General features: G+C 40.8%; 2 protein-coding genes across 3 annotated transcripts in view; one reads left to right on the top strand and one right to left on the bottom strand.

Moving 5' to 3' along the window:
• Positions 1-16,998, bottom strand: part of ogfod3 (2-oxoglutarate and iron dependent oxygenase domain containing 3) — a 23,198-nt gene extending 6,200 nt beyond the window's left edge. Inside the window, exons 1-8 of one of the 2 annotated variants that reach the window (XM_083933157.1) lie at positions 16,792-16,998; positions 15,101-15,327; positions 13,843-13,918; positions 13,678-13,720; positions 11,901-11,965; positions 11,203-11,259; positions 10,011-10,164; positions 3,501-3,624 (exon numbers count right to left, since the gene is read on the bottom strand). In XM_083933157.1, coding sequence (XP_083789283.1) covers positions 3,501-3,624; positions 10,011-10,164; positions 11,203-11,259; positions 11,901-11,965; positions 13,678-13,720; positions 13,843-13,918; positions 15,101-15,327; positions 16,792-16,859 — 814 coding nt within the window. In that variant the 5' untranslated portion in view covers positions 16,860-16,998. The remainder of the gene's footprint in view (positions 1-3,500; positions 3,625-10,010; positions 10,165-11,202; positions 11,260-11,900; positions 11,966-13,677; positions 13,721-13,842; positions 13,919-15,100; positions 15,328-16,791) is intronic. The other variant, XM_083933158.1, reaches the window with a different exon arrangement.
• On the top strand, positions 16,996-23,674 carry hexd (hexosaminidase d). The gene is made up of 12 exons (XM_083933156.1): positions 16,996-17,372; positions 17,452-17,547; positions 17,673-17,788; positions 18,985-19,072; positions 19,163-19,327; positions 19,403-19,586; positions 20,453-20,524; positions 20,660-20,858; positions 21,888-22,049; positions 22,145-22,252; positions 22,987-23,076; positions 23,449-23,674. Exons 1-12 carry the CDS (start codon positions 17,370-17,372, stop codon positions 23,618-23,620), a joined length of 1,455 nt encoding a protein of 484 aa, XP_083789282.1. The 5' UTR covers positions 16,996-17,369; the 3' UTR covers positions 23,621-23,674.

The raw sequence follows: 23,674 nt of genomic DNA, 5'->3' as shown, positions 1-23,674 counted from the left end.
ACTTGAACAACACTTCCACTTTAGGCCCCCTGGTGCTCACTGTCATTACATTCTTGACTTTTGCTCTCTCCGACAGCCAAGTCCTGATTGTCGTCCTGGTGTTATAATTACACCTTATCCGTTGCTGTCATCTAAAAGAGCCATGATTATCACAGCAAACTAATCATCCGTCCAGAGATGAGATATCAGACTCTCACCAAGTGAAAACCTGTCAGTCAACTGCCTAGCATGCCACCCAAAGACTTTCTCAATAAGGTGAGGTGTGCTTTAGCAGAGACAAATAAATGATCCCGGCTACTGATGCATTATGCATGGGGTTTTGCTGTGTCTCCTACTTGATGCACCTCTCTAAATAAAAATCACAGTGACAGGCGTAACCACAGGGGCTGGCTTTCACCAGTGGCTTTGACAGGTGTGTCACATCTAGATTCTCCAGCATGCTCCAACTCCACTGAGAATTAGAAATCTATCAAAGAGGACTGCAGGGAGAGAGCAGTCACTCTACTTCCCTCTTGTCCTATCCCTTCCTCCTTCTCCTCTTCTTCTTTTTCGTCTTCATCCAACAGGTTTCACTGGGTTTAAGATCACACTGTCAACGTTCTCTCAGTTGTCTGGAGGTTATTCTCACTGATGTAAGATAGCTGTCACATGAGACGAAGCGGCAGGAAAGCTGTAGTCACGCTTTATTACCATATGTCCTTCAGTCAGTGTCCCTCACCGTTCCATCACAGGATACTATCAATGGCCCAGGATGCTTACTGAGTGGGCTTGTTTTTGACTGGCACACAGGAATTCGATGGTGCAGAGTCCAGATGACAATGAGGTGTGTGTGTGTGTGTGGGGGGGGGGCATGGCAGTCGGAAAAGTGAAAAATTGTAGGCAAAATGTAGCAAAGGAGTGGGTTAGAGGGCAGAAGATGATGGACAACGGATGAGATAAGAGAAGAGCAACAAAGGAAAGAGTGAAAGAAGGGACAAGGTGAACGGAGACAGCAGAGGATGGTTCACTGTCAGACGATAGAACAGAAGTTATGCTGTCAGGAAGAGGTAACGTCTAAGTAGATGTTTTTCATATTGAACAGATTCACTAAGCCTTTGCTCATTCAGAAGTGACACAGTGTACAGAGGTTATGCAATAGCATCCTGACAGTGCTAAACTTCCACTTTTATACAAACATTATTTCTAAGTAGGGATTGCCGATATTGAGTTAAAAATGTAATATCGGGAATTATCGGTATCGGGTTTTTACAACCGATGTTAGTTCTGTAGGCTTCAGCATTTCCGAGTGTACCTGAATGCAACACAGGCCGTTTACAGGCGCGTGCTTGATGACGTATAACAACAACAACACGCTAGACTCGTAGGTTGCTAACTGTGGCTAACAAGCTTCAGCTCTCCCGGTGCATGAGATGTCCGTGGTTTGGAAGTATTTCCAAGTGTCACCTACTAACAGTATATGTGCGCTTTGCAATGACTGCAAGGCGTTAGTTATGAGAGGAGGAAACAAGGCGTCTTCCTTTAATACATCACATTTGATCACCCACCTCAAGAAGAATCATGCGGAGTTAAACGCTACATCTGTGCAGCAAAGTGATGAAAAGAAGCAACAGCCGACACCGAGAAACAAACTTTTACTATCGTTCAAGATGCCGGATTCACCAAACGTGTGGAGTTCCTCGAGCCCCGTTATGTCTGTATAACACCCAGGCGCAAGTATTTCTCAGACCAGTGCTTACCCGAATTGCACAGCATTGTTTACAGTCACGTCGAGAAGCTAATTTCTGGTGCTGTATCCATTAGATCCAATACAGGTTAGCATGTTGAGCTTGACTGCTAATTTATTGATTGTATTATTTGCCAAGTTACGGCTCAGTCGTTACTCAGTCTGGAAAAAGAAAACTAAGTTTGTTTACTACTCTGGACTGAAGCTATGCATCTTCCTTGTTGTGATGTTGTCTGTAGTGTTGTTTGAGGCAAAATATTCTCTCTAAAAACACAAACAAATAAATGAATGGCACTTTTTTCAATAACTTATTTTGTACAGACTGTGTTTACATTTGAAAAGCCGTGTTGCATTTATGTATGCATCCAGTGGGGCATCACAATAAAATTAGGCATAATGTGGTAATTCCATAATAGGTGATATGTGATGATTTTTGGTGTAAAAAGGCTGCATATATCGGTATCGGGTGATATCGGTATCGGAAATTAAGGGTTGGACAATATCGGAATATCGGATATCGGCAGAAAAGCCAATATCGAGCATCCCTATTTCTAAGTATAAACTTTGTTTGCATAGTTGGAAATCAGCTATGAGATAAGAGTCAATGGAACAAATACATCTCTTGAATCAACTGTGCTAAACTTTGTGACTGAGCTAGGTTTCCTGCTAACTTGAAGTTATTCACTTTGAAAGCTATCCGGTTTTCTAAGCTGTGTGGCTGGCTAATACTATGCCCCCAATTTGCAAGTGTGTAACTAGAAGTAGTAGTTTTCCAACTACCCCCGCAAGAAGAAACTATAGCTTCTTTCACACATGCAGTGCAAACCTGATTGAAACGTGACATTACCCAGAGGAGCTGTATGTAAAAATTGAAATGTTCAAATCAATTGAATCGGATCCCAAACAGTGTTTACTTACCATGCCAGCTCCCTAGTACTAAATCCGCTTAATCTCTAAGTGAGCCCATGTGTGAATACAGCTGCTCATTGTGTGGATTATTGAAAGCAAGTGAGAATGCGTGCTAAGGACGTTTCTCTGCAAAACTGGAAGAAAACAAACCTCACAGTGTGAAAAGGAAGTGTGATCTACACAAAGATGGCAACGTCTAACTGGAGCGATGATGAGATTCAGGAACTTCTGTCAGTAGGGGCCGAAGGAACGGCAAGAGGCTTGGTTGTTTATGACCAACTAACGAACCAGTTCCGTCACCGCGGGGTAATCCGCGTCACGCCTCCTGCAGACCCCCCCTCCAAATGAAACTGTCTAAAGTATTAGAGGAGTAAGTGAGAACGTATTTGAAGGGAAGGGAAACTCAAGACTGTATCCGGACCCGATTCCCCTGACACTTTCCAGAGTTCATATGAGAAACCGACTTATGACACCAAGCTTCTAGCAGCACCTTTTTAACAGTGATGTGTGGATGAATTTCACTGTCCCTGGGTACTACATGTGAGGTAAAGCCTAATCCTCTGCAACTTCACTGAGCAGCATCCTGCTGATTACCCACTTACAAAAGGATTATGCCTAAACCCACCTTGAGATTCATAATGCAGAGTGCTGAGTACAGCAATTACAATCTTAAGAATGGCTGTAATAATTAATTCCTTCCTCTATCTTACATCACTTGAACCGTAGGTTAATGGGCTTGTATAGACAAAGCCAGGAGTTATCTGGTGTTACTACTGATAGTCTTGATTTACATTATCCTGCCTTCAAGCAGGTCAAGCTTCACTATCTTTGAAGATGGAAAAATTAGTGTTAGCATTACGCAGGCTACCTGCACGTGGTTCCACTGTCCGATTGCCATTTTGGTCCATGAAGATAAATCTTCCTCCAGTGAAGTCAGAGCCGTAGTCAGACAGGTACAGGAGTGAGGTGTAGTCAAAAGAGCCATAGGTTACCTGACAGAGAGGGAGAGAGGAAGGCAGTATCTGTATTAATCTAAACTACATGTTTTTAGCTGTTATACTATTTACCATTTTAACCATCTCAGCGTTGCAGGTTTAATAGACAGGATAATAAGACGGTTCCATCCAATCCAATAGTATTAGTTGCAGTGCTGCATCGTGATCACTTCACACAGTATGTCCCTGAACATGTTATTCTTTATACTGAGAGGGCGCTTCATATGTACAATGTTCTGCACTTTCTGTTGGACCAAACAGTGTACAACGCTGTATCTCAGCCACGTTTGTGGACACTGTCAGAAATTTTTGATGGAAAGAGTGATGTTTGATCTTCTCTCATGGGCTTACTTGCTGCTGACACATCTAAACCACTTATCTCATAAAACCTTTGGGACTAATTAAACAAAGGAGATTCTTTGATTTGAAAAATAAATCCTTTGGAAGCTCACAATATCCAAAAGATATCTTGCAAATTAGTGATTAGTTAGTAGTGAAAAAGATGTCAAAATACAAAACTGAAATCTGGTCGAGGGGTGGGGGTCACCCAGAAGAAATGTTTTGTTATTTGAATATGCAAATGTAGCTTTTTGGAGTGCATATTATTATTAAATAATAAATAAATAATAAAACACACTTTATTGCATCATAATATACAGTAGCTCATACAGTATTATTGGATTAGAATTATTGATGCCTTAATGTGTTTAACGCTCTATTGTTGCAGCCGGTAAAAGTGAAGCTTATTTTAATGTATTTATATATATTACTGAACATACTGCTGGGCTTGGGAATGCCCTCCTGGGGACCAGTTAAGCCTTATTGATATAATAATATTATAATGCACTTACTGATTCTTTTTTGTACTGTTAATCTGAATCTCCAAAGTGATTAGTGACTAGAGCTGTCAGACAAAAATTATTTAAGAGTACTGATGTACAACACGACATCACTGGGACTTTTAACTATATGAATCACACTGCTTTATAAGTGTTATAACCACTTATTACATTAAGTGTATTTGGCCTATCTATCTCAGATCATAACAAACTTTGCACAGCAAAAATGAACATATATCCTCCAATAACATTTGAGTTAAATTATGAACGGTTTTCCGAAGAGGACGAAAGGAGGGAAAGAAGCCTGGATAACTCCGGGTGTGCTCATATGACTGCAGTAAAGCACCGCACCAGCCGACATCAGCCAACCTAGACACATTGAAAAATAAAGCTAATGCTAACAATGTAAGAAACTTAAACTGTAAAGCACTTTGGATAAGACTGCAATATAAATGCAGTCCATTTATCCTTTAAATAAACAAATAAATCATAATCTGTCGTCTCTTATTTCTGTTAACTGATAAATGGCTTGTTAGAACTATTTAATATCAATGTCACACTCTAGGTCGTGATGTTGTACTAAATATCATCATGGTATTGATGTTGCTTAAATATTAGCAAATAAAGTGCTGCACTGTAGCCTCCAAACATGACAAGTACAAACTTGACAATAGTAACAGTGAACCTTCATGTTTGCTATGAAAATAATACACACATAGCAGACGAGATCAAAGTTTCGCTCGGCCCATAGCAACGCCACGGAAATGGAATATTAAACTAGTGATCAGACAATCCAAGACACTAGCCATGATCGATGTGAAGGACGATGTCATAGCAAAGAGAAATAATGCACAATTGCAGTTAACCCCTCCCCTACAAACCCACCCCATACTCACTGGTGCAACCATTTAAATGGATTATTCTTAAAGCAATTTGGAGCCCCGCCTTTAAATGAATTCATGCAAAACGAACTGTGCTGTAGGCTGTTTATGCTGCCCAAGTTAAAGCAGCACTAACAGGAGATGCTCAGCTCCATGAGAGCCAACTGGGATCAAACATACATTGTGTAGCCTTAATGAAACATCAAAGAGTGAGTTGACGAGGAACCAGGAGTGGCTGTCTTTTCAAAGAGCCAAACAGTCATTTTAGACTGAGTGCTTTCACTTTTGATCTTACCTCAAAGAAAGAAAAAACTAAATGAACCACTGGGAGTTTCATGAATCGCTGAAACAACTTCAAACCTGGTTCAAAACACTCAAAGGTGCTGCCAAGTTCTATAATTGTGATCATAATAAAGCTCTGAAATTCCAGTATGTAACCTTTTCACACAACTTAACAATTCATTTGTATAAAATATGAGCATGTATCTGTCTACACTGTCTCAATGCCTCATTTATTGCAGTTTCCTTGATAAGTGAGATGTTTTAGTTGTATTTAATTTGTTGTGGGAATCTTTAATAACAAACTGAGCTCTATTTGAGACATGCCATCAACAACTTTGGAGAAAATAAAGGATATATGTATACTTGTATAAGAGGTATTGTGCTTTGCCAGTTAGGGTGCTTGATTAGCCCACAGTTTACAACACGATTATGTTAAAGCAGCATTAACCAATGGCAGCTGGCCATAAGGGGTGCACATATTGTGCTCCATCAGCCACTAAAACTTAATTAACATATGTAATGAAGAAGGGAATTGGTTTAAACTTTTTAAATCATGTATTTTACTTCAAATTAAGTTATGCAGTATGAATTAACCACAGAAAATGAGTCTATTTTGTAATCTCTTCCCTAATTAATGTCATCACAGTTGTAACACGCACAAATTCAAAACTAGCTTCCTCTGATCCCACCTCTGTTTGAATTTTAGCCATTTCATTCCACTCTTTTGAGAAAAAAACGTATTGAATTCAGAGTTGGCACCACTGGCACTACTGCATATTCCAATTTCTGTAACTATCACAGGAGCAGTAGTCTTTTAAGCATTCAGCAGTGAAGCAGAATATAACAACCAAGTCACAACAATATATTTATTATATTTATGACAAATTGGAACAAAAGTACATTCCGCATTAGTTTGAATTAATGTTTAGTTAGCTTCTGAATGCTCCACTATGTTAACTAGCTAGACGCTTATTTTGTCTGTTTGTATCTGCTGAGATAGCTTTTTGCAGTTCGCAACAAAGTCAATGGGAGCAGAATTTGTGGGCTAGACAACAAAAAACAATGTGCTAAAAGAGGAACATGGCATAGAACTGAGATTAAAAAAATATCGATTAGTGCAGCTTTAAAGGGTTGGTTTACCCAAAATACACAAAAAAAAATTCTCGATTCTATTAGTAACCAACCATGTAAATAGCAAAGCAGACTGCAAATTGATTGAACTTCCACAGTTCCAAGTTAGGCCAACGAAAAGTTTATGTGCTTTTAAATCAGCCAGGTGTGGAAAGTATTTTTCTATTTTAATAACCCGGTGTACACATTTACTTCAGCAGCAAGACAAACCAAAGTCGTGAATGAAGATACTACATTAGACATGAGTGTCTGCAAATAACATCCGGTTTCACTACGAAGGTTAATCCCTGGCATGGATGAGATCAAACACACTCTCCATGACAGTGTATCAGCAATATGATCGATGGGGAGAATATCCACCACCATCAGAGGCTATTTACATTTAAATGAGGATTGGGTTGGCCAATTAGCCTCAAAATGGCGGCAGAGACAGATGGGGAAGAGAAGTGGGTCCTTTCAGATTACATTTATCCAGCTGTCGAGGGCCAGCGGGAGAGGATGAGGTGACAAATATTAATATGGACGAAGCAACCGCAAACACTCTACGTTCCAAGAGATATCCCGAGCAAGTAAATATGGACAGATCAACATTGAGGCAGATGCTTTAAATGTTGTATGATTGATGGCGATAAATAACAGTCCCAGGCCTATAGTTTAAATACAACAACATTCAGGGATGTCAGCTGTATTATACTCACTACAATGATCCACTTTTTAACTATATAAGTTTTAAAGCATTGAAACTTTTTTCTCCCCAGACAGACATCCCACTTGTTTGAAATTTGTTTCAAGGAGCAAGAGCAACCTTAATTGCTTATGACAACAAACAAAATACAAGGTGTACTAATGTGTGAGAAAAAAAGCTGCATTCTATGAATATTTATAGAGTGAATGATGTATGATGTGAATAGTTTACATAACACAACAGAATGGGCTATAGGAAATTAAGAATTTGTCTTGAAGGGGAAAACACTTATTTTAAGAAATTATTTAAATGTCCTATATTGTAAACAAAAAAACAAAAAAGAGAGAGAGAGATTTCATGCATTTTTTTAATCATAAAGCAGGTCCAGGGGCTATATAATAATGTTAAAGTATCAAAACGCTCAATAAAGACAAATGCACACGGCCTGTCTACAAAAAATGTGTCTTTCAACCATGGACGGATTATGAGACAATGGGCCCCTGGGCAAAGACATACAACAGTCCCCCCACTCACCCAATTTTAAAAAAAGAGTCTAATTTAAGTTGTTTTGTAGGAATTTTGTGTCTCTTTGTGGTCATTGTGCACTTATTTCTACACTTCAGTAATCCATCCATACTTTAAACGGGCCGTTGGGACTTCTGTACAGTTTAAGTCACTGCCCGGCTGCAATAGAGACACAGAGAGTCCAGATACAGAAAACCCAGAAATGCTGACCAATCAGAGCAGACTGGGCTTTTTCAGGAGGGGTTCTTAAAGAGACAGGCGCTAAAACAGAGCGTTTCAGACAGAGGGTGAATACAGGTTTTCAGACAGACAGGATGAGAAAAATAATGTGTTTTTTGAACATTAAAGCATGAGCACATGTTCTACTATAACTCAAAAAACAAGTATGAACCTGAAAATGAACATCATTTGTCAACTCATCTTAAGGCAAAGATGGTTTGCAGGCTGTTTAAAGATGGTAAAAACCACATTTGAAGGTGCAATCATAGAGCAGAGGGACACTACTCACAGCATCGTGATTAGGTTTTACACAGCTTAAATCACCCCATCTAAAGTATCCATTTAGTGCCGAGTCTCCTGGCACACTGTACCAGCTCTGTACTTTTAGAAAGGCACTGAAGTACGTCGGGACTACCAGGTACTGATTCGTGTTAAATCAATTTCTGTAGGTAAGAGCGCATTATCGCGAGCTTCTCTGTGCTCTCCTCTGCCTGTTTGACAGTAAAAGGGGCTCAGCTCCGAAAAACACGCAGGGCGCCCAGAGGAGCTGCGGAGGAGACTGAGCGAGACAAAATCGCCCCTGCAGCTTGTTCAAGTCGCAGCTTAGCTCGCTCATATATTTTTTTTAAACTTCACGCAGACAAACGTTCGCTGCAATATAATATAATGGCGAGCTGAAAGCGGTCGCAGTGTGGTTACTTTTTCTCACACCCAACAGCGTACTCTATGCCGTGGTGATAGACTGACAGGCTGAGGGTTGTATGGTTTGGGAGGTAAGGAGGGCGAAGTAAGTCGCATAAATAGGGTTTGACTTATTTTTACAACTGAAATTAAATTTTTGTTATTAAACAGAGAATAACGACATGAAAAAGGGCACTGTTACTGGTATTTGTTTCGTTCAAATGTTTCAGTGGAACCCAACCGTCCTTAGATTTCTTCAAGTCAACCAAAAGTCTGCTAACCTTGATATAGTAGCTCTGTACCCTGGATTGTAAAGGCGGCCATTATCATTTGTTGATTGCTGAGGCTGAGCTACTACAGGCTGGGCCTTTTCTGTGATTGTTCATCGTTTTTTCCAACACACAAAGACAGCAGGATTGGGGTCAGAAGAGAACAGAAGTTTAGAGGGAATACTGGAGAGAACCACTTCTCCGTTACAGCACACAGGCAACCCCCTCCTCGCCTGTTGTCCGAGGGTGTACTCAGCTGCCTTTTGGAAACTAATTTCAGCAGCATACACCTGAAATCCAACTCTTTCGGCCGCCACACAGAGCTCATGAAAATAAAGGAGGGCTGGACGGTAGATAGGCTGGTAAAAAGAGAGCTTTATATCAAGTCTGTGCACCAATCCTATATTTTCCATCCTATCCTATAAAACGGCCATTTTCCCAGTAATCAATTCATCTTCGACACTCTAAAACCGTAGCCTACAGATTAAGCCGATTAAGCTGTGCCGAAGAAAAATAGATTTTTGGTCATTTATCACGTGATGATAGCTCATTTATGCAACACAAACAACATGTGCAATGCTAGCAGAGCATGTGATGTTTGGCATTTCACACTGTAAAATCCCACCAGTAAAATGTTGATGTGTGTGCAAGGTTTAGTTTTAACACACTGGTATCAGATCCGTACTCAGCATCAGCCGATACACAAATTCAGCCATCGGTAAATCCCTACTTTCCGGTTCAGCCAATCCATTCAAGATATTCCATTCTCTGTTTGATGAAGTCAATGTCACCGCTGCACAACCCAAATGTACCACATCTATGCTTCTTTACAGGTTTTTCAAGGTAGAAGGACTCTGGTTTTGTGAGTTACCTTATCTATGTGCGGGTGCCAGTACTCGTCGTGTTGGGTCTTGGCTGCCGTGCTGTTGATTCTGGAGAAGAAGGTGGGTTTGGTAAGGTACATCAGCGTTGAGTCCAAACCAAACGTCTCAGCAATAACTGCCTGGATTCGTCCACGTACGTTTCTAACAGGGATAAACAGAGAATTTGGACATTTTTTCTTTAAAAATGACTCGATTATGAAAATAGTTAATAGTCAACAAATTATCGTTTAATCGACTAATTGTTGCAGTTCTACCTAACACCAGTTGAGTGTCTCAGTCTGAGCAACTTTGTTTTATACCCAATCACAGAACCAGGGCTGTGTATGATGTATTTTTTTCAGCACACACATAGGACGGATGACTAGCAGAACGTGGGGAGATATTTGCTGAATTTCACAAAAAGTGTATTCGATTAGAATCTGAGACTCTACCTTTAATTACTTACGGAAGTATGACCGTGATACAGTTTACAACTTAAGGAGCTCAACTGCTATCAGCAAATAGTTTGTGACAATATTCTACACTGGAGTTTAAAATAATAGAACAAATTAAAAAAACTTGATTTATGCTGAAATACTATTATTTTTTTGTTATATATTTATGTCCTGTGGGCGCAGATGTGCTGAAGTAATTCAAAGCTGTGGCCTCTACACTTCCTGTTCATTTTTTAATCCTATAGAAGAAAACATTGTTTAAATCTTCTCTTCTGACACAATGGTTACTGTTCTCTAATCTTGCTCATTTTTTTTTCACAAAATAAAGGTTTTTTGTTGAAGTGCCTTGGTGGTAGCAGTGGTATAGCCCCAGTGGATATTCTATCAAATTATGAACAATAAAAAATAACCATATCATGGAATAAATCAAGTATTAATAATCTGTTCTCTAATTTTCAACTCCAGTGTATTTCATTTTGGGTGTTCATGTCCAATCCAAAAGGTGTGCATATACATGATGGGCATACAAATCCATACATCTATTTTGTAGATTAACAACATCATTACACACTACCAAAAGGCAATATAAAAAGAGTTGATATTGCTGTTATTGTATCCAAAGTACCATTATTTGAGTTTGTCACTTTAAAAAAAAAAAAAAAAAAAGGTGGCAGGGTTATCTCGCGTTGGAGAACAAACGTGCAATAAATGCATGGCTGCTTATTAATTAAGATTCCTTAGTCACCTGTAAAGCTGGAAATCCTCTTGTGTGAACACATCACCGATCTGATCCCCAAAATACCTGCAGCCACACAACCACGGACAGACAGGTCCGCATGCAGACAAAGTCAATCAGGGACACATGAGTGGAAAGACGCAAAGCACAGATGCGGAGGGTGGGGTTTTCAGGGGGAGATGGGAGACGTTAGCATAAATCTACCTATCACTGCATGCCACAGTGCACCATTACCCAGACGGGTGTGCCACCCAGCCATCCGAACATAGCAGATAGTACATGTCAAACTGATTCACACAAGGAAGTCCCAATAGGGGGTGAAGGGAGGGAAGTAGGGTGAGATCGCTATCGTCATCGCTTCCTGATTAAAAGCTGACAAATGGTCCCTGAGGATCCCGTGTCAGCCACCTGCCCAGTGGGATGAGAGGATGATTGGGGGGGGGACTGAGGGAGGAATGAATGAAGGGAGGATGATCCAAATAAAACTGGAGGGGTTTTGCTGGCAGTTATGAATGAGGTTTGTATGGGTCACTGGACCTAGAGACGACAGCTCACAAGGACCGGCGTCAGTAAGATTAATGACTAGCTCCATATACCGGTGTACGTATTTCTGAAAATGTTACATATCGTGCAAACTGTCATTCCTGCCGTCTGAAAATAGTGAAAACACGAAGAAGAGCAAATTAAACCAACATGTATTTCCCCACCTGTAGATGTTGACAAACTGTTTACCCATCGACAATGCTCCAGAGTGCAGGTCCAGTATGGAAGCCTGCAGGGGTCAAAAGAAAATTAGGGAATTAGTCTGAATGACAAACAAATGCTGGCTGCTGATGCACACCGGTGCATGCACGGCATAGTCATTGTTTTAAAGTTTAGCTCTGTTCCCTCCGTGGCCTTTCTGTGGCGTTCTCTCTCTGCCCTTTACTTGTTATTGCTTGTCAACTCCTTTGGGACGCTGTTCTATGTGCCACAAGTCATTTTCTCTGAAGCCTTCCCCCCGTCGCTTCCCCTCCTTTCACTTAAGTGTCTTAACACTCCATAAGCAGTTCATTTATTGGCTGAGGGCCTGGCCTGCAGGAGATGGAGAGCACAGGGGGTAGGGCATGCCAGGGACATCCAGACATATATACAGTATATGACACCACATTTTACGTGCCAGAGCGGCTCATGAAGCTGGAGCTCCGCTTATTGTGCCAGCCTGCCTTCTAGTGTCAACAATAGTGCATTACAACAGGGAGTCTGAGTAATATGGAGCATGTTGTATGTGGCTAAAATTTGGACAAATATGGGCTTTCTAGGCTGATACCGGTTGCAATATTTGACTCAGAAATATAGATATAAAATATAAATAATACTAAAATGTCATGTGTCAGAGATGCAGCTGTTATCTGAAATGGGAGATACATTTTCACTCGTCACAATCCTTTTTCAAGATGTGGAAATTCAATTGTGAATTGTTATTCTTACTAGTGAAAAAAAAGGAATGCCAGTGTCAGTGTGTTAGTATGTTGTATGTTGGTAATTGCGGCCGTGTGTTTGCCTGTTTGGAGGTGTTTGGAGGTGTGTGTGTGTGTGTGTGTGTGTGTGTGTGTGTGTGTGTGTGTGTGTGTGTGTGTGTGTGTGTGTGTGTGTGTGTGTGTGTGTGTGTGTGTGTGTGCGTGTGTGCTTGTGTGCTTGTGTGCTTGTGTGAGTGTGTACGTGTGCTTTACATGGGTTTAGTGGGTAATAAAAATCCCCCGCATACCTGTTAATCTTCAGTTTGTTTTGTTTGTAACAGTGAAGGGGAAAGTGCAGAGCCATTATTTTCTGTTGGCCGCTACACCTTTATTTTTTGTCCAGTTTTGCTGCAACATCTGAGAGCATCATGCAGGGTAAACGTGTTTGTTTGTTTGCAATAAGCGAAAAAGCGGAGCAGTTGCTGACTCGTGTTTTTTTGTTTGGACACAGCGTGTCAGACAGACACACCTTCCTCATTAGCCCTCTCAGCCCCTAATTGTTATTTGCTGACAGTCGCTACAACAAATTGTGTATACTAACCACAGAGTATTCTATATTCTTCTTATTGTCCATAAATCAATAAACCAACAACAAATGCATTCTGTTGTGTTAACTGTGTTATCTGCATATCAAAGCCTGATATATACTATTCCATAATGCCGTAGAGCTCCAGTGTTGTCCTTCTTTAACATGAACACACACACACACACACTAGAGTTTATTTTGAATTTCTGTGTGTGGTCATTCATGTTAAGCTTCGGAAAACAGGTCAGCAAAAATGTTTAATCAGTTAAACATAAACAAACAACCATATCAATTAATGTAAAGGCAAATGACATCCCAAGAAATAATTATTAAAAGAATCAGGGGAATTGCTTCCGATTGACTAAACACTATTCAGTGGAGCAAACCTTAACCGGGTGTGTACAAATCCCTGCTTTCCTGTGAAATTATTGCAACTATTTCAGTTGTTGATATACTCACTCCTCCATCTGACCCAGCCAGCGCCAGCCCTCGCTCAGCCAGCCTGTGTGTTAGACACAGAGAGCATTTAAAATAACTCAGCTGCCCTACAGAGATAGAAGGCAGAGAAACAACTCGGGAAGAAAAGGGAGACGTTAATGAGACACGCCGCACTTTGTGTTTTACCTCCTGAGGATCTGAGCTTCCTCCCTCGTCACCACGCTGTCTGTGACTGCACGGCCACACTTCTGAGGGGTGCATCCTGGGAGGGAGACATGTGAGAAGATTTGGATAATAAAAGAATTGGCATTGTGCAGTATGCTCAGGGTTTTTTTTTGGAGGCTTTGGGTCCCGTGGCAGGGAGAGCAAGTGGCTGGCAGAGAAACAAAGTGCAACGCATGGACTTTATTGGAGTCCGTCTCATTAATGCCACAAAATAAAAGGGCTTCCCTTCAACCTCAAGACGATTATAATGTATTGCTCCAAGCCCGAGCCTCCCGCCATGTTTTCTTTAGACACTGGAGATGCATAGTTCTAGCTAGCATAGCTCTTATCAGCATGTTTAATAAGACACATTTCCAATTTTTTCTCTTCCTTTCGCCGAAGATAGTCTCCAAAAAAGTAAAAGTTCAGACTTTTACGGGAGACTAGTGCAGTGCCCGTTTGGAGTGCGTGCCGATGGTTTGGCAGCCTGTATTGGTACCTGCAGTGTTGGGGGTGGGGAGGGAATCAAGAGCAATCTCATTCCAGTAGGATGATTACAAAGTATGATCTCTTACGCACACAGAAAAAAACAATAAATCAACTATGAGAGACAGTGTGAAGGAGACCATTTTTCATCATACTTCTCACGTCAGCCCTTGTGATGTGAGGAAAAGACATCCATGCTAACAACGTGGGTGAATGAATGAATATCTCAGCCAAATCTTTACATGCAGAATATGAGCAAAACAGAAGCTAAACAAGGATAATGGAATATAGGCAGCAAGCAGCTTGTTCCATACTGCCATCTGGTGGATTATTTCTTTGCTGTTTTATGGTTTTAGATATCAGGGGTAAAATTGTTTGAATTTTAGTTTTAGTGTTTTGTTATAATGGAATTCACAGCAGTTCAGTATGGTGTGTGTTTTCCAACTTCCAATATTGTGTGACTGACACACTCATATATCATGTAAAATGACTGAGGCAGAGCAGAATCCAACAACAGGAACAGGAACATCAAGTCAAGTCAAGTCAAGTCAGTTTTATTGTCAAAAATTGCAATATGCATGACATACAAAATGCAAAAAATGAAATTACAGTCCTCTCAGACCTAGTGCAACATGCTACTGGAGCAAGGTATTTATCAAGTGGGCTTGGTTTTATCCCACCCCAGTCATGTTTACACAGCAGAGTGGTGTCAGCTGATCCCCTGACACAGTACAGTCAGCGCAAGGAACCTCACCTGGATAGCGTTTGTAGTTGTCGTAGTCCTCGGAGCACTGGACGGTGTAGATTCTGGGCTGGGGAGAGACCAGCTCACCCTGGTGGACTAGTGTTTCTGTGATTTCACCGTCTAGAGAGGTTGTGTACAGCCACAACGCCGCCCCGCACACAGACAGAGCGGCCAGCAGCAAGACCACGAGCCCTCTGGAGCCCTTCCACGAAGATCCCTGCCGTAGCGCGTTACCTCTGAACAAGACAGAAAAAAAAGGTCCAGACGATCAACTGAGTTTGACCAATTCTCTAAACAAGCGTAGGTGGAAAGCTTGCAGAGAAGCTCAGTTAATTAGGAAAAAAAATTGAATTATGATTTGATGATGTTTAGGAGGAAAACATCCAAATAAAGGTAATAGTGAGGTTAGGGGGGCAGGTGTGTAGGAGTACTTAAGACAAAATAGGTTAAGAAACACATACTCTAAATAACCAACAAGCCCCAAAATATCATGTTTAATAACACTTTAAATTGAAAAGACTGCATACATTAAAATAATGACTTGACATAATCAGTGACAGGAATAGACAGTCCGCTGGCACATCTGAAGGTTTTCTGTCCTCCTCAGCAACACCTCCAGTGTCTGACATATTACATTATAAAGAGGAAACCTACCCTGACCGTTCAGGACATTAATTAGAATATTCATAGTTTACATCACATAAAGTACAAAGTGCACCATTAGAGAGACCAATAATACCCTGTCTAGTTTTCTGTTTTCAGGTATGTATTGTACACACCTCAACCCCCTGGTGGTTAATCCATAAAGCTCTAGTGTGATGTCAGCAGTACCACCAATAACAAACAACAAAACAAAAAATGTTTACATAGTTATATAGATTTGTATGTCCTAATTAATTACCTACATAACTTTTTTATTAATTTATTTATGGAATTATTAATCTTATCATTTAAGCATATATATTCCTTAATAATTATTTCTAACCATATATTTAGTTATCTGTTTAGTTTTTATTTAATATTTACTTTTAATTTAATGTATCATTTATTTAGTTGTTTAATATATGTTATTATTATTGGTGAGGTTTGTTTTTTTACACTGGACAGTGTGATATAGGCCTAGCCTATAAGTAAAGTTGGCAACACTGATAAATAATAGTTACCCATATTAAGAAGTGACAGACCGTTACATCTTCGCGTTTTTCAGGTGTCGGCCGACGCAGGCTGCATTCACCGATAGTTTTTTCCCCAGCATTATTTACAGACAGGCAGCCACAGGCAGCTCTGTTTTGCTGGAGACGCCTTTTTTGATTTTAAAAATTGAGACTAGTAACATTTGCTATCATCATTATGTAATATTTATGATGTCAATTGAGGGAACAATAGTAGTATCGGCTACAAATATTGGCTCAAGAAAATTGGTCATATGCTGAGGCTGATAGAAAAATATCGGCATCGGCCCTAAAACAAGCCATATCGGTCGACCCCTAAAATGAAGCATCAGTATGCATCTATTATCTGCTTTCTGAACACTATATTTACATTTATACTGGTGAATAGTATTAATTTTACTACTATTATGATTGTAGCTCGGTGTTAGTCCCAGTGTCCCTCTCACTGTGCATGGAGACAGCACTGGCTGGCACACCCTCTCCTCCTCTCACCTGTTTCACACAGGCACGACTCATTCACTCACTCACCTTTTAATCTTCTTCTCTATCTCTGTAGCATTTGCACCCTGTGCATTCCTATTTCGCAATAACGCCATTTTGACTCAAACCGTCTGCTAAGTAGCATTTACAGAGTATTTGCTGCCTTGACTAACCGGGCCATACGACCATACCCCGCCAACAGCTTGTACACAATCCCGCTCCACTTCCGGGTGGACGCGTCTTCGCCAACCCATTGGCTCTCTGGAAGAGAAAGCAACGTTTTCATTGGACCACGTCCAGGTCAGAGTTCGACTACAACGCACAGCTGCAAGAAGACCACATTTAACATACAATATAGCTATATCCTAGTCCAGTATTTGATCTTTCACAAATGCTTACAGCATGTAGCGAGCACTCTTCCATCCATTGCTCTTCTCTGCGAAGACAAAACTAATCGATTACCTACACTGCGTGTTTACATTGAAAAAACTGGAAGCTGTTGACGTGTCTCGTGGAGAAAACTTGATCAGCCTCACAATAACAACAAAAACAACATCGTCCTCCTCCTCCTCGGAGAGCTATTCTTCTCCAATTTCCAATCACTGGTTGTCTTGGTCTCTATTGTTATGGTGAGTGAAACGAATGATCTAATGTCCATTCACAAACATAGGCTAAGTCCTTGATGTGAAGCTCTTTCTGTGGCTGTAGTCTGTAACAGGCAGGTGTCCACCTTGGCCTGAAGGAAAGAAACTGGTTCACCTGGATTTGAAAGGTGCCCCCCCAAGAGTAGAATACCTTCACATGGTAAGCACACAGCAGCTTCCTCTGTGATCTGCTGCAGCACCTTTTTTTTACACCTTTCACTGTTCAAACATAAAGCCTAGTTCATTCATATTTGCTGTCCATTAATGTGCATTTCATCTTCTCAGCTGATCGAGCTGTTCTCTCAGCTGGGAGTGGATGGCCTGCTGGTGGAGTACGAGGACATGTTTCCTTATGAAGGGGATCTGAAGCTGCTGCAGGCCACAGCACAGCTCGCTTACAGGTGCAGCTTGGGATTTGAACCGTGCCTAATATATTCCTGATTTATGTGCTGGCTGGCATCTACTTTATTTTTTCTGCCTCGTCGTGCTGTGATATTCCTGTTATAAAAGTATAGTCCCTCATATGTGGGCTAGAGATAAGACTTATCTCTTATGCAAGTCTGGTGTGCCATTAAATGCAGTTTTAGATTGCGACTGATTTGGGATTTTTGAAACCGATACCGATTTTAGAGGCGGAAAATTCAAAGATTTACTGATATAGAGAATATTTTGGAATGAAAAAGGACTTGACATGACACTGACATGACTGTGCAAAGTACTCAGAAGGCTGCTTTCCATTTAACATTGTTATACGTTACACATGCAATGTATTCAATTGTCAACTGCAAGTTGCAATTAGGATAACATATTCCCAGATTCTGATAGATAGAAACTTTATTAACAGGTGATTAAATGTATTACATAGAAGTTAAAGTGTATTTCAGGTGCAAAATCATCCCATGGTCTTTTTCTGCACTTACATACATCAAATAAACCATCGAGAAAGTTAGACAACTATTAACGGAGAAATCCTGGAGAGTCACTAACAGCCGAACGTTGCTAACACTGATTAGCTCGGGGCAGTACGGTGAAGGCATTAAAACGGCTTTTTTAACCACTAATACTGCTCAAAATAACAGCAAACCTCTGCAGTAGCATGAGAAGAGTCCCTACAAACAAAACAAAGCACCAATGGGCTCCTTCTTTTGGATCGACTTTGGTAATTGACTCGAATGGACTTTACTACGGGAGGAGCCAGTAAGTAAGTCCTTTCAAAACACTCTTATAATAAACTCTGGGTTCACTAACTACGTTGTTGGTGCTTCATCCCATGTGTAGGGACTCTTCTCATGCTACTGCAGAGGTTTGGTGTTATTTTGAGCAGTATTAGTGGTTAAAAAAGACGTTTTAATGCCTTCATTGTACTTCCCCAAGCTAATCACTGTTAGCAATGTCCAGCTGTTAGCGACTCCACCGGATTTCTCCGTTAATAGTTTATGCACGAAAAAAATTTGTCTAGATGGCTTATTTGATGCATGCAAGTGCTGAAAAAGACCATGGGATGATTTTGCGCTGGAATTACACTTTAAACAACATGACCAATATAGTCCGACCAGTACATCCGCTCCAGTCCGTTTACTGTATGCTCTGTTTCCAGTCGAGAGGACGTATTATCTATGCAGAAATTAGCAAAATCTAAGGGCATGGAGGTCATCCCACTTGTGCAGACATTTGGTCACATGGAGGTGAGTAAAATAGCATTGGCTACAAATTTTCAAAAAGTGTTCATATTCCGTGTTTGTTTTTTACCGGTGGCTGTCCCTTCTCTGTTATAGTTTGTGTTGAAGCATCGGCCCATGTGGAACCTGAGAGAGATGGCACACTGCGTGGGCACTCTGAATCCCCACAAAGAGGAAGGGGTGAGGCTAGTGATGGAGATGCTGAGGCAGGTGGTGGAGCTGCATCCAAGCTTAAATATACTGCACATTGGAGCAGATGAGGTAAGGATCATTAGTCTTTGGTCTAAAGTTACGCAAAGTATCATCATTTAATGTCTTTGTCTAAAAATTCCTCAGGTGTACATGCTCGGCGAGGGGGAGGAGTCCAAACTGTGGTTGGCCTCATCCGGACGTACAGTGGAGCAACTTTTCCTGAGTCATGTGACCAAGGTGGCCCAGGCCGTCAAGGAGGCGTGGCCACACATGACCATCATAATGTGGGACGATATGATGAGAGGCATGAGCCAGGACACCCTAAAAGGTGAGGAAGGCAATCAGTTCCCGCTAAACCAGGTGAGCACTGATATTTGAAACACATATGAGTGAAGTTAGTCCAAAAATGCAAAGAGGCTTTGTTGCAATTGAAGCTTTCACATTAACTTAAAAACCATCATCAGAAGCAGGTAAAGGTTTCAGGGAACAATAGCTAAGAAACTGCAGTTGAATCAAAGTAGTGGTAGACCAGCAACTCTCATGTTCTGTGAGGTAATCCTCTACTGTTGTAAAGTACATTTTGCTCATAATACCTACATACTTACATGTTAATTCCAGGAGCATTTTTACAGTGCATTTTTTTCTACTAAAGGATCAAAATACTTCTTGCACCACTTGGTGTAGATGGGTGGATAATAACATTGGCAGTAGCTGCAACAATAAGTCCTCGATTTAGAGAAATTCTTCGTCCAATACCACTCATATAATTTTGAAAGATGATTACAGATCTGTAAAAGTTTCTCGACAAGCAATCTTGCAAGAGCATCACTTTAAATATTGTTTTTACCAGATAAGTGCTTGTGAACTTCTTTAAAATAAGTAGTTCGGCATGAAAAAAGCATCAAAAATAACTTATTGACTAAAGAAATCTTAGTTGACCAAAACAAAAAAGATTGGTGGACTAATTGACCAAGAGGGGTCAGCCCTAGCAGCAGTAATGATACAGTAATAATCCAATATTGGATTCATGCAGACAGAAAAAAAATCTTTTGTTGAAGACCTGCTGTGACCATCAAAACAAAAAAGTCCTGGTGGTCTTCAGATCCCATTTTTAGCACCACTGCTAGTTTTTTTTGTTATCCATACACTTGAGTTTAATGTTTTCATTATGAATCCCTTCTTTTTTTGTGACAGCTAGTGGCCTAGTGGGACTCGTCCAGCCAATGTTGTGGGACTACAACCATAATCTGGATGTGGACACAACTGGTAGGTACCGTATATATATATACCGTATACCGTGGAACTTATCATTCAAACATTAGGTTCTACATTGAAAAATAGTCTGCAACATGTTCAGAGCTCTGTTAGTAGTAATGTATGTTCTCTCACTTTGTTGTCCAGTGTCTCTGCTGGAGAAGTACTGCAGTGCCGGTATGTCTGACCTGTGGGCAGCCAGCTCCTTTAAAGGCTCCACCAGCGTTTACACCTGTGTGCCCAGTACACAGAAACATGTGGATAATCACGTGCAGTGGCTGAAGGTGGCTGCTTCTTTATCTGCTGCTATAAACCTGCAGGGCATTGCCATCACAGGCTGGCAACGGTACGTATGAGAGGAATATTTTTTCATTATAATCATTTAAGTTTTAGGGTTGTCCCTCCATTCATCCCTCCCAATCGTGTGAACGTGATATCTCAAGTAAGCTTCGAGGGATATTCTTCAAAAATAGCGCAAAATCAGACTGGATGGATATTAAAGGTCAAAGTTCAAGGCCACTGGGACAAACAAAAATGCAATTTGGGTCATAACTCAGGAATTATTAATTAAGACACCATTTCACCCAAATGTGAAAAAATGGCTGAAACTATGTATTGATGACGTTCTATCCAAAATGTTTTCTGTCCATTATCCAACACCATAACTTTTTAAGAACAGAAAGGGAGACATTTGGTCAGATACTGAATTAGTGACACTAATCTTGAAATTGTGCTGATTGTTTAGATCTTATGTGCTTTCGTGTTAAGGAAGTGTGCGAAGCATCCACGTTTCACCAAAAAATACACTTGATACCCTTTTATTAAATTCCTTCAAAGTCTTCACTACATACTGTATGTTATCAAAGTCTGAACAGTTTGGATGTAAACATACAACTATAATGCTGTAGTTGTAGTTCATTTTCTTTCAGATTCCTTTGGTACGTCTGTGTATTGTATGAATCACAAGTTTATGTATGGATTCTCAAAAACACTATTGATTTTTAATCTACCTCTGAGATGAACCTTGTCATGTTAGCTTGTTAGGGAGATCACGAAGAAATCTAAATGAAAATGGATTCTATGGGTACGCACGAGTCTCCTCTTCACAGACATGCCCCCTTTATGATAATCCTATGCAGTTTTTCTATAAATGTGTTGCAATCGTCAGCCATTTGACTCTTCCACTCCAACTTAACATATGCATATGATGGTGTGTTCTTCCCACTATATAAAATCCCAATATATCGCCAAAAGTATTGCAGTATATTGAATCGTAACCTCTGTATCATGATATGTGGGTGCACATGATAAAGAACACCTGTGTCTATAATAAATATTTTTCTTTTCACATGATCCATCATTTTCCCATCGTCAGGTATGACCACATGTCGGTGTTGTGTGAGCTGATGCACGTGGCTCTCCCATCACTAGCAGCCTGTCTTCAGACACTCAGCCACGGTCAGTTCAGTGCTGAGGCTCAGAGCAAAGTCACGGAGAGACTGGGTATCTCCTCAGTGGAGGCAGAGGCCATGGGGAGGTGAGGTCCGACATTGTTTTATATATATGCACTCTGCTGTCACTGTATAGTGCGTATTTCTTGGATAACAGGCTTTTGTTCCATGTGGCCTTTAGGACTTCTGCAGACGACTCACTGTTCCCAGGAAGGAGGCTGGCTGAGCTAACTGTGGAGCTCAACTCACTGCTGAACTCAGAGGACATACGGTTTTTTGAAAACAATATGTGAGTGATGGGCAGGGGTCGCAGATTTTATTGCCAATGTACCATCTCGCTTAGAAGAATTGACTTTCTTGCAGAGAGTAAGATGAAAAGACAGACGCCACTCTCATATCTGTACCATACATTTTAAGATACAGCCAGCTGCTAGTTAGCTTAGCTTAGCATAGAGTCTAAAAACAAGGGTAAAAAGCTAACCTCCGGCATGCCCTCATTATACTATTCATTGGTTACGTTTTAAGATTCAACAATTTAAGCAGTATATCTTAACTCTTAAAGAAATTGTTCAATATTTTGGGAAATACAGGACTTAGAAATAGTCCAGCAGAGCCAGGCTAGCTGTTCTCCCTTACTTCCACTCTTTGTGCTAAGCTAAGCTATCTGGCTGCTGACTGTAGCTTCATCTTTGACGTACAGACCATTAGAGTGTAGATAAAGGTTGGCGGCTTCACGGCTCCCCAAAAGCGAAGCCAGAACATGTCGAGGGCCTCCTGGTGGCTGGCATAGGTCATAAGTCCCGCCCCCTCCATGTTAGTGGATGGGACATGGGTCCAAAGTATGATGGTTTCTGTCACTTTAGGTACTTTTTAATCATGTGTTTTTTCTCTGATAAGTTAACTAACTCTCAGCAAGAAAGCTAATAGGCCTATTTAGCAAAATGTCAAACCATTCAAATGTTTTCTTCTACACCTACAGTATTTAAATAACAGCTGATTAACTGTATGCCTGTGCTACTGTAGGTATGTAAGAGGGTGGTTCAGCCCCTACCAGCAACGGAGGAAAATGGTTAGCCCTCTCATCACCATGCAGATTTACAGCCAAGCATCAACGTGAGAATAATGTGTTACATTACAGCTACAATCACACACTCCGCCTTCCTGAAATCTGTTAAAGGTCACATATTATGCTCAATTAGATCATCTTTACATGCTTTAGTTCATTCATCTTCAACCGCTTATCCCGGGGTCGGGGTCGCGGGGGGTGCTGGAGCCGATCCCGGTATTTTCTTATACTTTTTGTCTTGTTTTGTTTTGGCTGATTTAAAGGCATTTTTTTGAATACAGGCTGTGTGCATTTCTCTGAATTGAATGTTTTAAAACTTTCAGTTTGTATACCACATCAATCTCACTTATGACGACATGCGACCTATAGGAACTCTGTTTGGCTTTTAACAGGAACCTCATCTGACCTTGTCTCTTCAGGTATTTGACTGCGTTACAAGAGAAGGCGGAGGCAGTGAGAGTGGAGATGGTGCGTCTTTACCCAGACTCAACAGCCCAGGAGTGGATAGAGGAACACGTCAGCCCTGTAGTGGCTCCTTTACAGAGGATAACAGAGGGCATCAGTGCCTGTGTGAATGAGATGGTACCGTAGAATGTTTTGCCAGCTCAGAATCAAATTTTTTAATCATCAATTCCACTGCTGGTT

Source organism: Echiichthys vipera (assembly GCF_963691815.1).
Source record: "Echiichthys vipera genome assembly, chromosome: 18".
NCBI classification, from domain to species: domain Eukaryota; kingdom Metazoa; phylum Chordata; class Actinopteri; order Perciformes; family Trachinidae; genus Echiichthys; species Echiichthys vipera.
The sequence above is the reverse complement of the archived record's forward strand: the minus strand, read 5'-3'. Positions and strand labels throughout refer to the sequence as shown.